Source organism: Oratosquilla oratoria, chromosome 13, assembly GCF_046742065.1.
Source record: "Oratosquilla oratoria isolate Oo_2021 chromosome 13, ASM4674206v1, whole genome shotgun sequence".
NCBI lineage: Eukaryota > Metazoa > Arthropoda > Malacostraca > Stomatopoda > Squillidae > Oratosquilla > Oratosquilla oratoria.
This window is the reverse complement of record NC_134789.1, coordinates 20,319,016-20,338,267: the sequence shown is the minus strand read 5'-3', so window position 1 is coordinate 20,338,267 and position 19,252 is coordinate 20,319,016. Positions and strand designations below refer to the sequence as shown.

Genomic DNA, 19,252 nt, shown 5'->3' with positions numbered 1-19,252 from the left:
TTGTGAAAAACAATCTGTCTGGCAATGGCGGCATATTATCGAGAACCAATGTCATTTATGAATATCGCTGTATAACTGGGGGCTGCGCACCTTGTAATTCTTCATACATTGGGTTCACGACATGCCAACTGAGTAGACGGTTGTCCCTACATTTACAACAAGGAGCAATTAAACAACACCACCTCCAATACCACCAGGCTTTAATCGATAGGAAGACAATCGTGGATAACACTAGGATAGTTGCACACTGTGCCAAAATTAAGGAACTAAAAATGCTTGAAGCCATCCACATTAGGGAGAGAGCTCCAATTATAAAATATTCAATGTAATATGATTTCTCCCATCCCGCTATTTAATTCTTCCACGAGATTTGGAGCCCAACAACAGCAACACCCACCTCCTTCCTCTCCCCCTCCCCCTCCTACACCTCACCAACCCCCACATGACCAGCGTGGTGACCCAGCGAGAAGACCTACCTTACCTGACTCCCCCCCTCTCCCTCCTCCTCCCCCTCCTCCTCCCCCTTCCCTTCCAAGACGTAGTGTCCGGCTACGTAACGCATCACGAACCATGCACCGTTCCCAAGCGGCCCATATTTAAACCCATGTTGTCTGTACACCATTGTCAATTGTGAATCATGTAGCTTTGAAAATTGTGACTTTTCTCTTGTAACCATTCTGAAGATGACTCCCTGAAGTCGAAACGTTAAATTAAATATGGAAGAATTTGGAAGGCTTGTATTTGCCCACCCTCCTGAAATGAGACCTACTGTGAGGAAAATTGAAAATCTCAGTAAGAAGATTAACCAGTGCCAAAATGCTGTCGTGTTTAACTCTGTGTGTATATATATATATATATATATATATATATAGGGCAGTGGACAAGGTGCAGGGATGACCCATCATCCAGGAGGTGCTAAGATGAGAGGGAGGGTGGAGGGGTGTGGAGTGTATTCAGGGATGGAATGGGTGGGAATGATTTTATGCCTTTTCCTTCTTGGCTACCTCCTTTGCATGGGGGAAAAAGCCTTGGTATATGTATGTATGTATGTATGTGTGTATATATATATATATATATATATATATATATATATATACACACACACACAGAAGACAGGGGTGAATGGAGAATGGTTGTATATGGATGATCTTGTGATCATGAGGTGGAATGGGTGGGGGGATGAGGGGTGAGGTAGTATGTGTGAGAACAATTTGACACAGCCCGAAGGGATTTATCCCATCTCCTTTTCTGCATGACGGGACAGAGAGGGGGTGTTGCCAATTTAATGAAGCGGCCTTGCTGTGGATGTGCTGTGTCTTGCAACACTGCCTCTGACCCAGGGCTGTGGACAAGATGCAGGGATGACCCGTCAAGATAAGAGGGAGTGTAGAGGTTGGAGGGGAGTGGAGTGTATTTAGGGATGGAATGGGTGGGAATGGTCTTTATGCCTTTTTCTTTTTGGCTACCTCCCTTGTAAGGCGGGAAAAAGCCTTTGGTATATGTATGTAGAAAGAATCCAGAGAGCAGCCACAAAAATGGCTCCTGCACTTTCAAACTTGTCATATGAGGAGAGACTGGCTAAACTGGAGTTACCGACTCTGGAGCAAAGAAGAGAGGTGACCTACTGACCATCTATACAATCATGAAGGGCACGGAAATACTCAATATAGAGGACTTGTTAAACTGGGACAAGAGAAACACATGAGGACATGGAAAGAAACTCAAAAAACATAGTTATAGAGGAGATCTGAAGAAGAACAGTTTTCCACATAGAGTGGTGGACACTTGGAACAAACTGGATGAAAAAATAGTGTGTGCAAAAACCATTCGTGAATTTAAGAGCAAATTAGACACTGAAATATACAAAGGTAGGACACCACGAGTGTAGCTCCCCTTCCTGTAAAATACAACTAGGTAAATACAGGACATAGAAATTTACTCGATCTATTGATCACTAGCCACAAAAGCATGATAACCAATGTAGAGTGAAACTATTGCAAATAGATTGATTTATGAAATTTTTGGCTCGAAGGCCAAGCGCCAGACCCGGTAGGCCATTCAGCGCATACTTATCTCATAGATAAAAATTCAAGTAAAACAGTAAAAACAATAAACATTCACAAAAACACATCACAACAACATACACTCACAAACACTCATATACACAATCTTAAATTTCATAAAATAAACCGATGTCTTCCAAAAACTTTACAACATTCTTCACATGAGCTTCCTCCCCTAAAATTTGTTTAAAAGATAAATTTGTTAAAAAATTTGCCCTGCGCTTATTAGAGAATGCAGGGCACTGAATTAAAATGTGTTTTATTGTAAAAACTACTTGGCAAGTGGGACATTGGGGGGCCAGCCTTTCTGCTCCACTTGCCATAAAAAATTTATGGTTAATGTAGGAATGGCCAATTCTCAATCTTGTTAGAACAATATTTGACCTTCTGTCCAAAGAAGGACACTTCCAAGGGTTCACCAAGGGGTGAATCTCTTTTAACTTGTAACTACTGTCCAGCCTTGTCCATTGTTCTTGCCACTTTTCCATTGTATAACGATGAATTACTTGTTTGAAGTCTGTATGTGGGATCTTTTGGTCTGTTATATGGCTGAGCCTAGTGGCGGCTTTGGCTGCAGCATCGGCCTGTTCATTTCCAGTGATACCCACATGGGACGGCACCCAGCAAAAGTTTACTTTTATTTTCTTTCTGTTGTTAATGAGAATCAACCAGTCCTGTATTTCTTGGATTAAAAAGTGATGAGGTAATAATGTATTTAGAGAGGATACAATGCTCATGGAGTCTGTGAAAATAACGTTCTTATTACATGGAATAGAATTAAAAACAAATTTGAGGGCGTTGCTGACTGCCAGCAGTTCAGCAGTAAAAACAGAGCTAAAATCAGGCAACTTTCTCTTTAAAACTGTGCTATCAGATACAACAGCACAACCAACACCATCTTGGGGTTTTGATCCATCTGTATAAATAAAAATTGAATCAGCATGTACTGATAAATGTTCTAAAAATTCGCTTTTTAGCTCTACAGCAGTTCTATTTTTCTTGTTTTTAAGAGGACATATTACAATGGGGCATCGGTTCCAAGGAGGGAATTTGGGAGGCGTGATCTCAGCAATTGTATTAGGAACAAGTCCTACCTTCTCTGTCCCAACTTCCCAATCTCACTTCTAAAGGTTTCGGCAGAGTACTTTTCCTTGGAGCTCTGTCTACTGGCTGCTTTACATATTTGAAGTTTGGATTCTGTTTTGATGTCAAGACACAAGATATATACAGACGCTCCTCAACTTATGTTTTAGTTACGTTCCGAACGGCCGAACGTAATGTATGACCGTTCATACTGTACTATACATCCGTAAATTCTATTACCATATCTTATAAAATACCCCTAAATCATTAATTCTACACATAACATTGTAAAATACGGTAAACTTCCACTTATCCGAACTCCAAGGGGGATTAGAAATGTCCGATTAACCGAAATGTTCGGTTAATCCTACTTTGTATGTTTCATTCCCGTGGAGTTTTATGCGGTAATGTCGGCTGCAATATTCGTACCTGTAAACTTAACATACACATGGAAATGCTTATAATAGTTCATAAACATATTCTATAAAGTATAAACAGACAATCGGGTGTAAACATGGAGTGTACTGCCACCGTGTGAGCACTTAGTGAAGCTCGCGGGTGGCGCGGGGGTGGCGGAAGAGGCGGCGGGGTGTTTGAATATTCAGTTGAGATCCAAATACGTTCGGTGAAGCGATGGCTCCTGTATTGAGAAAATGTTCGGTTAATGCGATTATTCGGTTAAAACGCGTTCAGATAAGCGCGAGTTTACTGTAACATTAATTTCAAATCAATTAAATTCAAGCAACATAAATTGAGATGGTGGAGGTGGAGGAGGAGGCAAGGCACGTTGAGTCTGTCGTTTGTGCCATGTAAACAATGGATGCAGCGTCATGCGTAAGTATCGTTTGAACTACGGAGAGCGCGCTAAACTAAAAAATTCACTCAAATTTTTTTTTTACCATTTTTTTTACAGTCAGTTCAAACGTAAAATCGAAAAAACATAAAACGAATTAATGTAAGTAGAGGAGCGTCTGTATCTAAGGCTTAATTCCTCCCTGCGAATATAGAGGGGAGGAACTCCTGCGTCCACATACAAGCACTGGAGATGTTCTATAGGCTCCCGAACAGATCCGCAAAGCCATATTGTGGACTATATCAAGCTTCTTTAATGAAGTTTTACATGCCGATCCATAAATTTGACATCCATAATCCATTTTGCTAAGGTACAATGTTTGGTAAAGCCTTATTAAAGTTATACGATCTGCTCCCCAGTTGAAACGAGACACTACCTTTAGTATATTAAGTCGCTGTTTAACAGTGTATACAACCTCGTTTATGTGATGAGTGAATGTCAACCTTTTGTCTAAAACCAGACCCAAGTATTTTACTTGATCTTCATATGGTAATATGACACCCTCTAAGAATAGTGATGGTATCTCTTCTTTTCGTCTTAGTCTGGAAAACCTTATGGTTTTGGTTTTTTCAGCAGAGAATCTGAAGCCTATGCTGTTGCTAAGTTCAATCTTGAATCTTGAATCTTTTGGCCTGTTTCTAATGTTGTCGATTTGCTGCACACAATAGCGAAGTCATCAGCATAAGCCAATCCATGAACTCCTGTAGGAACTTGTTCTAACAAACTATCAATGGCTATGCTGAAGAGTGTGGGACTCAGAACACTTCCTTGGGGAATCCCTTCCTCTTGAAGATATGCAAAAGAGAAAGAGGAGCCCACTCTGACTTTTAGATAATGGTCAGACAAGAAATCCTTAAAACAATTGAACATATTACCCCTGATACCCCACTCTGCAACTTGCTTCAGAATGCCTCCCTGCCAGGTAGTATCGTAGGCATTTTTCAAATAAAAAAACACAGCGATGCTTTAGTTCTGAATTGCAAAGGCATTCTGAATCTCACGAGTGATAAAAAGTAAGGGGTCCAGAGTGCACTTATTTCTTCTAAATCCAAACTGTCGGTTAGATAGGAGATTTTTAGATTCCAAAAACCAAACTAAATGCATATTAACCATTCTTTCATAGATCTTACAAATGCAGCTAGTGAGAGCAATAGGTCTGTAACTTTGTGGGTCATGAGAGTCTTTTCCTGCCTTTAAGATTCCTATGATAATTGAAGTCTTCCAAGATTTAGGAGAAGATCCAGAAGACCAAAATTTGTTCAGCACATTTAAAAGGAATTTCTTCGACGATATGGATAAGTGACCAACCATGGAATAAAGAATGTCATCCTCTCCAAGAGAGGTTAGGGAGGATAAAGATAAAGCATGATCCATTCCATCCAAGGTGAAAAGAAGATTATATGCCTCCAAGTTCGTATTGGTAGGAGGAATAATCGTGGTCTTGGCTCTAATTCTTCTGAAATCATCTGAATAATGTAGTGGACTTGAAATATCAGCATAATGTCTTCCAAAAGCCTCTGCTACTTCTCTTGTATCTGATATAAAAGAGTCATTTATCTTCAGAATGGGTAAAGGAGATGGAGTAAACTTTCCTTGTAATTTTCGAATCCTATTCCATACTAAGGTAGGGGAAGAGTCATATTTCAATTCGCTAATATATTTAATGAAGGATTTCCTCCTTGCTTTCTTGAAGATTTTCTTCTGCTTTGCTCGAGCTCTTCTGTACGTTATCTTATTGACTAAACAAGGGTATCTCCGATATCTCTCATAGCAAGTTCTTGTAATCTTTCTGCTTAAAGCACATTCATCGTTCCACCAGGGGACTACTGGGTGTTGAGGTTTACCAGCTGTCCTAGGAATGGAAGAGAAAGCACCAGAAAGTATGATGTCTACCAGATAATCATATGCATCAGAGTTACTACATAAATCACTAGTCTTATGATTAATCTCTGTGGATCTCCTAAATAATTCCCAATTAGCCTCTCCTGTCTTCCATTTAGGTAAGCAAGAGGAGGGAGTGTTCTTTAAATATTTGATATGGATAGGCCAGTGGTCGTTACCATGTAGATCTTCATCTATTGACCAACTGTAGTCTAATCTTAAGGATGATGAACAAATAGTTAGGTCTATAGCAGAACTTGAGTTGTGAAAGACATCAAACCTAGTTTTGGAACAGTCATTCATCAAAATGACATCGTTATTATCAATAAATTCTTCAATTATATTGCCCAGGGGTCACACCTTGATTCACCCCATAGAGGATGCTTGGCATTAAAGTCACCCATTAAAATAAAAGGCTCAGGGAGTTCCAGTTTGAGTTAAATGACCTACAATCTTTGGTTGACCAAACCAAAGATTGTGGGTCATTTAACTCAAACTGACGGGGGTGGTTATGTATGTCTAGGAGTCGATCTTCCAGTTCAGGTTCCAAATACAAATAACATAGTGATCCATTTAGTGGTAAAGATTTGTACTGCACAAGCCTGCAACACCGAATGTAGCTGGACACTTCTGTGGTTTACAGATTTCTTAACAATGATACCAGTACCTTCATGGGCATGGCCCCCAATCATAGGAGATCTGTAAAATATATAATTAAGTCCAACATTAGGGGATAAATCGCCAAGCATAGTTTCTTGGAGACAAATAGCAGACACATCATGTTCTTTAAAGAGAATCCGAACCTGCTCTCGATGAGAATTAAAACCTTGAATATTCCATAGAATTATGGGCATTATACTGTTTTCTTTTTCTTTTTTGGGTCTACTGGTCTGGAAAGAGAAGTCTGGGAGAGAGAGGGTCTACAAGATGGGTCCTTTTCTAATTTCTTTGCTTTCGCGGGTGGCATCCTCCTATCTGACAATGGTCCGACCGACGATGTAGTCTGGGTTATTAGTTCCTTTCTTAGATTGCTTATCACGATTTGGGGAAGAAGATAGAGATGAGGGTGGACTGTGGAGTCTTTTACTGCACACAGCTTCAGACTCCATAGCTTTGCTTCTGTGCACCTCAACTGAGTGAGGCACATCAGTCCGTGATCCCTTTATTGGGGAGCCCCCCCAAGTCTGGAAGGTTGACTGATTGAGAGGAGGCTTTATTAGAGGAACCCTGTGGGGTTTCAGCAATGGGACCTTTAGGTGCCCCTCTAGATGGGGCAGGAGACATTCCCTCAACTGGGGATGGGAGAACCTCCGCAGAGGAGGGTTGAGGAGTACTACAATTTCCAAATTGTGGAGCAGAACGATTACATCTAGTAGTGACTCTTTCACGTTGAGGCTTGGGTTCAGCATTTGGTTGATCCTCATTGCACCTCTACCGAGTGAGGCACACTAGTCAGCAATCCCTCTACTGGGGAGTCCCCCATGTCTGGAAGAGAGATTGCCAGAGGAGGCTTCATTAGGAGAAGCCTGTGAGGTTTCTACAATAGAAACCTTAGGTGCCCCTCCAGATGGGACAGGGGACACCCCTTCAACAAGGGGTGAGGAAACCTCCGCAGAGGTGGGTTCAGTGTTAACAGAAGAATTCATATTGGCATTATTATTTCTATTGGGTTCTACAGTTGGCTGATCCACTTTACTATTTGTTTTAACAACATCACTGTATCTTTTGGAATTACTTAATAGTCTTTTAGTATGTCCTACACTTATATGTTCTGCATGAGCTTTTAGTAGTATTTCCTGTTCCTTCTTATAAATTACACAGTTCTTATTTCTGGCATCATGCTCTTCTTTACAATTTATACAAACTGTTGGGTGGGAACAATCCCCATGTTCAGGCTGAGCACATATCAAACATAGTTTGTCCCTTGCACATCTGCGGGAAGGATGGCCAAAACCATAGCAGTTAAAGCGCTGAAGGGGACGGGGCTTAAATGCTTCACATAAACAACCTCTTTTTCTATCTCTACATAATGAGGTAGATCTTCACCACAAAAACTTAGGATAATCATAGAAGACAAGGGATTTTAGCAACCTTCCAAACATTAGTTGGGCACATTTCTAAAATTTCTTCTTCCTCAAAGTCATACAGATCTCTATCAAAAATTACCCCTTTGGCATAACTAAAGGTATAGTGGGGTTTAATTTCCTTAATGTCCGATTTCTGTTTCAAGTTAAGCACCATGGCAGCTTGTTCATAAAATTTTACATGAATTAAGAAGGAATTTCTTCCAAATCGTGATACCTGCGAGTTAGTCAAATTACCAGAGCCAAGGTGACTCTTCAAGAATCTTCTAAACTCGAACAAGTTAGCACGTTCCTTTGCAAGAGTGATAATAAGCCACTTAGCTGGATTGGGAGGCCTCTGCACACTTTCCTTCCTTTCCTCTACCGGGTTTTCTGGATAAAAGATATCCAGGTTAGATGGCACTCTAGCAACAAGTTGGGCCGAAGATTCATTTTCATTGCAATCATTATAATCCAAGCAGGCAGCAGCTGCATCCTGATTAGAAAGAAACGAGATCCAGACTAGCCAAGCTTTACAGTTGTCAGTTAGTTTAACCCTGATCTCTTTAATTTGTCCAAATTTACGGAACTTTTCATATAAGTCTGTATAACTCTTATCAAGAGACATATTTTAGATGTAAGATTCTATAACTATTAGGGGCAGTATTTGAGCTACAAAGAAAAGAAAAGAGAAGTAAAGCAAAAGGTAAAGGTTGCAAAGAGGAGAGCAGATGTGAAATGGGGTAAGAGTATGACAGAAAATTTTGAAAGTAATAAAAAGATGTTTTGGAAAGAAATTAAGAGAGGAAGAGGAGGCGAATCAAGTAGGGAAGAAAAGGTAAAAGGTGCAGATGGAGAGATGATAATGGAAGAGAAGGCAGTAAGGGGAAGATGGGCAGAATATTTTAGGGAGTTGCTAAATGTGAAGGAGGATAGGGAGGGAAAGATAGCTGCAGTGGGAAATGCGAAGAAAATGAGAGTGATGAGTGAGGAGAATGGAGGAGAAATAAGGAAGGATGAGGTGAAGGCAGTTGTTAAGATGATGAAAGCAGGTAAGGCACCTGGTCTGGATGGATGCCATGCAGAATGTCTGAAAAAGAGAGGTTCAGTGATGGTGGACTGGTTGGTGAGGTTATTCAATGTTTGCTGGAGAGAGGGTAGAGTACCGGAGGACTGGAGGAGTGCCTGTATAGTTCCTCTTTACAAGGGAAAAGGGGACAAGTGTGAATGTAGTAGTTTCAGAGGGATTAGCTTGTTAAGTGTAGTTGGGAAGGCTTATGGGAGGATCTTGATTGAGAGGATTAGGAGAGGAACAGAAGGAGTAATTGGTGAGGAACAGTGTGGATTTAGGACAGGTAGAGGTTGTGTAGATCAGATCTTTGTGGTAAGACAGATATGTGAGAAAGCTATAGGAGAGGGGAAGGATGTTTATTGGGCTTTTATGGATCTGGAAAAGGCTTATGATAGGGTAGACAGAAAGGCACTGTGGGAGGTTATGCAGATTTATGGGATAGGAGGAAAGCTTTTGGGAGCTGTCAAGAGTTTTTATGAGAGTAGTAGAGCTTGTGTCAGGATTGGAAATGGAGAGAGTGAGTGGTTTGAGGTAAAGGTGGGACTTCGTCAAGGATGCGTTATGTCGCCCTGGCTGTTCAACTTATACATGGATGGGGTGGTGCGAGAGTTGAATGTAAGGGTAGTGGGTCAGGGATTGGAGATGGTTAAAGAAAATGGAGAAAAGTGGGAGGTGAGCCAGCTGTTGTTTGTGGACGACACTGCACTTGTGGCAGGATCGGAGGAGGGATTGAGGAAGCTGGTGGCAGAGTTTGGGAGAGTATGTGATAGAAGAAAGCTAAAGATAAATGTGGGTAAAAGTAAGGTGATGAGATGTACAAGGGGTGAAAGTGGCAGTAGACTGGAAGTGAACATTAAGGGAGAGCGACTGGAGGAAGTGGATAGTTTTAGATACTTGGGTGCAAGTGTAGCAGGAAAAGGTGGAGTGAAAGTGGAGGTAGAATGTAGATTGAGAGAAGCGAGTAAATGCCTTGGTGGATTAACCCCTTCCATACGGTGCCGCACACGTAGGCGTCATGGACTTAGATCTCGGTGGCAGCAGCCGATGCCAGCCGTAATAATACTCGCATCATAAAATATAGTCACCGCTTATATCGATCGTTCTCTCTTCACCCGTGAATTTTGATAACCATAGAAAATGCGATTACAAAAGAATTAGAAAGAATGTCATCATGGAGGGGCGACTACAATAAATATAATCAAGACGCCGATATGGCAGCCTCGCGAATACACTCGCTCCCCATGACGCCTACGTGTGCGGCACCGTATGGAAGGGGTTAAAGAGTGTAATGAGGAATAGACATTTAGGAATGGATTCGAAGAGGAGACTGTATGAAGGAGTGATTGTGCCAACAGCACTGTATGGGGCAGAAACGTGGAACATAAGAGAAGAAGAGAGAAGGAGTTTGAATGTGTTTGAGATGAGGTGTCTGAGAAGTATGGTGGGGGTTACTAGGCAAGATAGAGTGAGAAATGAGGAGGTGAGGAGGAGAACAGGGGTGAAAAAGGAGCTGGGAGATAGGGTTGATGAAAGAATATTAGGATGGTTTGGACACATGGAAAGAATGAGTGAAGAAAGACTAGTAAAAGAGGTATGGAAGGCAGATGTGGAGGGAGTGAACATGAGGGGACGTCCTAGGATTAGGTGGATGGATGGGGTGAAGGGGGCTTTGGGGAGGAGGGGAATGTCTGTTGAGGAAGGAAGGGAGAGGACGGAAGACAGAGGTGAGTGGAGAATGGTTGTATATGGATGATGTTGTGATTGCATGAGGAGGAATGGGCAGGTGGTGGGGGGTGAGGTAGTATGTGAGAGCAAATTTTGATGCAGCCCGAAGGGATTTCTCCCCGTCCTCTCCTTATATGCAAGGGGGGACGGTGAGGGGGAGGTCGCCGATTAAATGAAGCGGCCTTGCTGTGGATGTGCTGTGTCTTGCGACACTGCTTCTGACCCAGGGCGGTGGGCAAGGTGCAGGGATGACCCGTCATCCAGGAGGTGCTCAGATGAGAGGGAGGGTGGGAGGGGTGTGGAGTGTATTTAGGGATGAAATGGGTGGGAGTGTTTTTATGCCTTTCCCTTTTTGGCTACCTCCCTTGAAAGGGGGAAAAAGCCTTGGTATATGTATGAAATTGAGCTATTTATTGGTTTCCGAGTATCTAAAGATGTTTTCATCACTTCAGAATCCATTCTAATCGTAAGTTTCTGGGCTACAGAATTATCTGTCAATGAAGTCTTAGTATTTTTACCAAAGTCCTTTTTCAAGCCGGAGTCATCAACTGGGGGTTCTACTTTTGCTGAGTCAATAGCATCAACATTAGGATTGGCAATATTAGGAGAGGGATTGGGGGGTTTAGGAGGAGAATCAGGTAATGGTGGAGGTTTAGAATATTCAGTTTGAACAGCCGCCATGATCGTGTATATTTATGAGGCCACACCATATATTAGGAAAAAGATAAATGCATAGAAGATACTGCAGTTGCCTGATGCCACAAGCAATAAAAGAAAAGTCTCTGCAGAGTCGGGAAGTTCCAGAAACGACTATTTCCACATGCAGGGCCTCGGAGGTGAGTTAGAGACTTTGTCAACCTGGGGTTTGTCCTCTTTTGTTTTGTCCCATTTAGGATGGGTCCGGTGTAGTCACTCTGCATGTGTACTGGATAGGGAGAAAGGAAGTCGGCAGCCTAGTACCTACCTCACGGTATACATCCCCACTTGACTGGGTCGAGACATGTAGCTTGGGAGGCACCAAGATACCAGAACCTTCCTTAACAAGTATTAGATAGGTACAGGCACAAAATTTTCATTTTTCTTTTAACCTTTAAATTATTGTTGCATATGAAAGGCAATTTTATTAGAAACAAAATGCTTTTTAGTTTTTTGAAATAGCTAAAAAAATAAGGGAGATACAATTTTTTTTAGTTATTTTTTAGCCTGCATTTTTGGCTGGACTTCACCATAGCAAAGTGTTAGAATTAAGGGTGGTCATTTGTAAAGATTTCGGTAAAGAAATACACATTAACTCTAAACCACTGGTCCAATTTTATTAAAATTCGGAATATATGGGTTTTAAGGATCAACAAATCACATGAGCATGTCAAAAACAATGTAAGACATCTCCATCATACCATATTTGCCTTTTCATGGCAACCATGAAGTTGTCAATTTTCAGATTATCATCAATAAAAACCAAACCCTTGGCCCAACTCACATGCAACTTGGCATTTCTAGGTTTTATGGGTCAATAAAACACCTGAGCATGTCAATAACATTGCAGGACCTTCTTCTGATACCATTCTTACTAACACCTATCACGTTGTCATGGCAACTGTTGTCAATTTAGACTCTCCTGAGCATGTCATTAACATTGCAGGGCCTTCTTATACCATTCTGTTGTCAATTTACTCTCCTGAGCATGTCATTAACATTGCAGGGCCTTCTTATACCATTCTTACTAACACCTATCATGTTACCATGGCAACTGTTGTCAAATTGGAAATAATGATAACATCCGAACCACAGGCCGAATTGACATGCAACTTGGCATGTGAAGATTTTTGGGTAAAAAAATCACCAACGATCTTGAGCTGCTCAAATATGAAAGAAAATAGGTTAAAAAACAACATTCTTACATTACAATAGTATGTTATTGATGTCTTACCTTAATATTTTCACTCGAAAAACTAATTTGACAAGATTGATAACGAAATTTGCGTTGGAATCGGTGAATATTTGTTTTCTTTGAAAGATTTGGGCATACACTTGTGTAATAACAAGATAATTTGAATACCCTGCGCATGCGATGAACGTTCAAAGCATTCAAACTAAGCGATACAAAATCAAATGGGTCGCAAAAGATGGCGTTGTAAATAATAACAGCGCGATAGTGACGTCACTCTTGTTTTTCGCGCGTACCTATATTAGAGAAAGATGGCAAAAAAGGAGAGTAGGGTAGCAAATATGAAAGGTAGGGATAGGGGAATTCACAAAGGAAAAGGGTGAGGGACCCCCTATCTATTCACTACCCCCCCCCCCCCAAAAAAAAAAAAAAAAAAAAAAAAAAAAATTGGCTCAGTTTTTGTCTGGTAGCTTAGGGCTGACCTCTCCAGTATGGTTGCACCTGGCTGGCACAGCTCAGCCGGTCCTTGCTACACGGAAACCCTCCCACTACATCAAAGTACTGGGCCTTGGGGGGGGGGGGGTATTGCAAATAGAGATCACAACTTGGATCCAAACTGCTAAAAAATTTTAGAAGGGATACTTGTGTTTCTAAAATACCTGATTTCAGTAAAGCTCAGTTCATAGGACTACGTCAGGAGCTTCAGCTTACAGATTGGGAGGCAAAATTAAGTGAAAGACCTGTAGATCAGATGTGGGAAATATTTCAAAATACACTAAGACGATTCATACTTGCATCCCATTTAAGGACAGACGCCCCCAAATCGGGCTCGCCCAAAATGACTTGACAATGAAACTGAAAAAAGTATTGTTAAAAAGAGAGAGGCTTATAAGAAATACAAGTGCTCGGGTGTACCTAATGACTATCAAAGTTATGTATTAATAAAGAGAGTTAAAAAAAATAATAAATAAATTAATTAATATTGCTGATAAATCCAAAAAGAATCCCAAAGAATTCTTAGTTACATTAGAGATAAAAAGGTTATTAGGAATCACAATGGCCCACTATTATCTGCTGACAGTCAACTAGAATATTCAAATGAAGTAATGTGTGATATTTTAAACAACTATTTTAGCTCATTATTTGTAAATGAAACATACCTCAAAGTGAACTCTAAACAGAAACCTGTGAAAAGTTTTGGGTAAACTTACTATGGTAGAGAGAAAAAAAAAAAAAAAAAAAAAAAATAATAATAATAATAATAATAATAAAATAAATAAAAAATAAAATAAATACATAAATAAACAAATAAAATAAAATGAAAGGTATATAGAAAAACTATAAGTTAATAAAACACCAGGGCCTGATGATTGGCATCCAAGATTCTTAAAGGAGATGAAAAATGAGATTGTTGTTCCATTAGAAATTATTTTCAAGAAATCCATCATATCCGGAGATGTCCCAAGAGAATGGAAGCTTGCTAACACTACTCCCATATTGAAAAAAGGTGACAAAAAGAAACCAAATAACTACAGGCCTATAACCTTGACTTCAATTGTAGGAAAAATTATGGAAACTATCATTAGAGATGCTATCAAACATCATTTAGAAAGTAATTGATAAAAGATAGCCAGCATGGATTCAGACGGAAACATTCTTGCATGACTAAAACTCGAATTCTACAACACCATCTCGAACTATGACAAAAGAAACAATATAGATTTAATATATCTAGACTTTGCAAAAGCTTTTGATACCATCCCCCATGAAAGACTACTTATCAAATTAGCTTCACATGGAATAAGTGGTAGCCTATTAAGTTGGCCTAATAATTGGTTGAATGATCGAAAACAGACTTGTTTTAAATGGAAAAACTTCTAGATAGAAAAATGTTATGAGCGGAGTTCCTCAGGATTCCATTTTTGGGCCACTTCTATTCATAGTATATATAAATGATATAGACCATGGACTAAAATCTATTGTTCCCAAATTTGCTGATGATACAAAACTGTGTGGAATGGCAAATGATCACTTAAATCAATTAGATATTCAAGAAGATTTAGATACATTACAGCAATGGTATGAAAAGTGGCTAATGAAATTAACACAAGTAAATGCAAGGTAATGCACATAGGTAAAAATAACAGTAGGTACGATTACAAGTTATTTGGAATTTCGTTAACAAAAGTGGATAGGGAAAAGGATTTTGGTGTAATTATCGGTAATGATCTCAAATCATCTAAGCAGTGTATTTCAGCCTCTGAAAGCAAATAAAATTCTAGGACTGATTGCATGATCTTCAAAACTCCATCTCTTGTTAACAAGCTATATAGTTAGTTCATCCACATTTGGAATAGGCTGTTTCCATATGATCACTGAATCTCATTAAAGACATTGACAGATTGGAAAAAGTACAACAGCAAGCCACAAAACTGATTCCAAATATCAAAAATAAATCATGAAAATCAACTAAAACATATGAATTTGTTTTTCCTTAAAAAGTGTAGACTCAGAGGTGACTTGATGCAGGTTTTTAAGATTCTAAAGGGAATTGACATCAAAAGTGACAAAATTTTCACAATGAGAATCAGACAAGAAACAATGGTCTCAAACTGTCAGGAAATAGATTTAATATGGAAGTGGGTAGAAACAAATTTGACAACCATGTAGTTAATGAATGGAATAAACTTCCTGCAGAGGCAATGCAATGTAGTTCAGTTCGAATCTTTAAGAATCATTTAAACACCTATGCAAGATGCTGTGATCACTGTTATTTATTTTGTATTATTTATTTGTTATCATTTGTCTGGTCATTATTATTTGCTCGATTCACAATTATTATTAGTTATATGTCAATTTATTATTATTTACTATTTACCGGTTTACTATTCAACTATACCTATGCATTTGTTTATTTTATTCATCATTATTTATATTATATTTTAATTTGTTTATCTAATTTTCATTTTTTTGCATCCAACCTAGTTATGGACCAAAAGGTCTCCTGTTGGCATGCTCCACCTTTGTAATCCTTTATATAATAAAGTAGCATAATTTTTTTCTGAATAGAGATTTCCTCTATCGTAGAAAAAATTATGTTTGGCTGTGGTCCATAAGGGTGCCCCATATAGACCCTAAAGCAGTGGTTCCCAACCAGTATGCCACAGCACCAGAGTGCCGTGAGATCAACTGAGGGTGCCGCCAAAATTCAGGGCAAAAATAATTTTCATATTACCGACTCTCTCTGTCATCTATTTTTGTTCATTAAAGCAGCATCAGTGTAAAGATGAGTATTTTCATATTATCCAGGGACCAAATTTTGTTACACCGATGTTGAATCAACAAAATACTGACAAACTAGAATTTAGATTTTCTAATAAGGGTGCCGGGGACTTTTGAAAGGCTTGGCAAGGGTGCCTCAAGCCAGAAAAGGTTGGGAACCACTGCCCTAAAGTATCAGTTCCATGCTACTGAGCCGCTTTTAACCCCACAATAATATGGAATCAATACCCTTGACTGGGTATTAGCAGCACTTCAAAACAGTCCCCTAAAGCATTGGCTGTATGCTACTGTACAATTCAAATGAATAAATTTATTAATCAATGAAACAATATGAGTATACTTACTTTGAAAATGTCGTGGCTGAGACACATTGTGGTTGAGGGTCTTTGCACACTTGGGTATGCCATCATATCTATAAGAAGATGTCTGCAATTCCTGCTTAACTTTTCATCAAGCATCATGTGAACATTTATTTTTGCCATGTCATGTACAGTCTTGATCGAGTCAAATGGTGAAAACCCATGGACCATGAAAAAACTAAAATAAAAAAAAATTACAAATCCATACAGTACACTATTCTAAAAAGTGAGGGAGCATGTGTGAATGATATTTTGATGCAGCCCAAGGGGATTTCTCCCTGTCTTCTCTTTTTCTGCATGAGAGGGCAGAGAGGAGGGGTTGCCAATTAAATGAAGCAGCCTTGTGTGGATGTGCTGTGCCTTGCTTCATTGCTTCTGACTCAGGGCAATGGGCAAGATGGAGGGATGACCTGTCATCCAGGATGAGCCAAGATGAGGAAGGAGGGATGGTGAATGAGAATGGAGTATGTGGGGATGAAATAGGTGGAAGCGGATTTATATATTTTTTATTTTGGCTACCTCCCTTGTAAGGGGGAAAAAGCAGTTGGTATATGTATATGTGTATTCTAAATTCAGAAAAACAAACTAGACTATAGTTCCGGGCAATGAAGGATAAATTTCTCATCATCAAAGTTGTGAGCATTATTATTCAAACAATCTGTTGCCCCTGGTCTCATGCAAAAGACCTGCAGCCTTCAGGTAGTATACACAGCTCTAAAATTTAATAAATTTATGGTCATACAGTGGTATTCAGAATTACTTGTGCAAAACACTTTCTTTCAAAGGGAAAACAATATGGTGATGTACTTACAAGGTTGCCCCTGTTGAAAAGATATCAACTGCATTGGTATGCTTCACACGCTGCAAGATCATCTCCGGAGCACGATATCCAATGGTGCCTACCCAAACCAAACAATGATTGTCTACATTGCGCTGAGCATACTCAAAGCCAGCTAAACAAACATGGTCTTTGCTCATGAGAAAGACATTGGACGGATGAATATTACGGTGTATTACTTCCACTTGAGTATGGAGATAATCGAGCCCTTTCAACATAGCATGGCCCCAACAAACCAGTTGTTGTTCAGATATGCCAGAACTTCTCTTCTTCTTGATGTACATTTCCAAGGTCTATAAATATAGAAATTTACCTGTTATTGATACAATTTACAAATCTGCTGTATAAACAATAATGTTTAACATTGCACTGCATTAACAGCATGTTTCAAGAAATATGGAATGTCTCTAGTGCATAATATAATTTATATCTTGTCATGCTTTGTATGTACAGTATGTGTATAAATTTGTGGAAGCATAAACCTAACAATCCTTCATTTCAGATCAACACTGGAATGAACAATAGGTACATGGTGGTCCTATGCAACAGACATCTGAAAGGATCACTTTTCCTAATACCCAATAAAACCCTCACCTCCATCTATAGGTCAGGAATGGCCCTCAGTCTTTGCACTTGATCTAAGATACTACTATTTTTTTTCTACCACTTTCTCACATAAGTGAGTTGACATCTGGCAAATCTATTCCCCTCCTGTTTGCTTATGGAAATAAAAAGAGACACACAGAATGTAAGAGGCTCATAGATATACGTTGACAAGTGAGGTAGATGGAGGGGTAGAAGGTGAGGATTTAATTTAATTTAATTCAATTTAATTTAATTTAATTATGATTTGGATGTTTGGTAAACAATAGTTCATAGGTGAAGGTTGCACAAGCTCGCTCTCCACCTAAAGTCATAAAAATGGTCAGGAGCCAGGATGATGTGTACGTTGTACTTTTTGCTGTATGACTTATTTTGTTAGATAATTCGAGATTGCTTGAGTAAGCAATATTGCTTGCCGAGTTGTAATGGCAGATCTGATTGGAGAAAGGGTGGACGAGAAAATTCAATTGGTTCTTAAATATAACATTAAAGATAATTGACTAAAGAAATTATGACATCACTACAGAACTGATCTAAGACCCAAATTGAGTGTTATTGACACGATTCCTTGAGAGCATGCTGTAGAAAAAGGTATCGAAGAAAGTTACAGAAGAAAAAAGAAAAGGAAAAAAATTCATTCACCTTGACTGACAACTATAACTGAAGGAAAAATTGTGAGAGACCATTATTTTTATATATCACAGTGACAGTGAAATTTAGAAGAGGAGGTGAAAGTGGTGTCAGTGGTAGGATGAAATGCAATGCTACTAATGGAGAGACTGGTGATTAAAGTTACTGCAAAATACTACATTTAAAGGACTTAGTGCAAAATATGGCCATGAGTGTATGGGTACATCGATCTATAGAATTAAGCAGTGCATGCAACCACACAGTGCATGCAACCACATAGTGCACACAACTACATAGTGCATGCAACTATGCAGTGTATGCTGATGAGGGACAAGCTAGTGAATAAGAGAACTACTAAGAGGATGAGCTAGAGAACAAGGGACTACTAAAAGGATGAGCTAATGAACAAGGGGACTACTGCTAAGATAAAGATGAGCTAATAACCAAGGGATATATGTGTGAGGTAAGCGATGTATGTGTGAGGATGACTACATACGAAGCAGTCAATTCAAATTGACTTTAACAATTGAAGGTATGACTACAGCAGTTTTACAACATGAAGTTATCTCGCAAACATTCCAAAGTTTTCAGGAAGAGGGAAATAAAGTGGGAGTTAATAGGTTTCTCAGTTTGATACATTGATAATCAAAAAAACATCACAGATAAAAAAAAAAAAAATAAGGAAAATAGAAATTTTAGAAGAAAATGTACATCCTGAGAAGGGTAGAGCTAGGCTTATAATAAATTTCCAGCAAATGGAAGATATCAATCAATATGAAGCTTACAAGTGTCAGCGACATACGTCATATGCCCCAATTATTTTATGGATTGAGCGTCAGTGGCATACGTCGTATACCGCAAATTAAAAAATTTAACAAAAATAGGCATTACATCCAGAGTCAAATCTGTGGT

General features: G+C 39.2%; 1 protein-coding gene across 1 annotated transcript in view; it reads right to left on the bottom strand.

Annotated features, from left to right (window-relative positions):
* Nucleotides 1-19,252, bottom strand: part of LOC143032333 (uncharacterized) — an 85,762-nt gene that overhangs the window by 36,795 nt on the left and 29,715 nt on the right. Inside the window, exons 3-4 of the mRNA XM_076196888.1 lie at nucleotides 17,081-17,400; nucleotides 16,255-16,447 (exon numbers count right to left, since the gene is read on the bottom strand). Of these exons, the coding sequence (XP_076053003.1) occupies nucleotides 16,255-16,447; nucleotides 17,081-17,400 (513 nt within the window). The remainder of the gene's footprint in view (nucleotides 1-16,254; nucleotides 16,448-17,080; nucleotides 17,401-19,252) is intronic.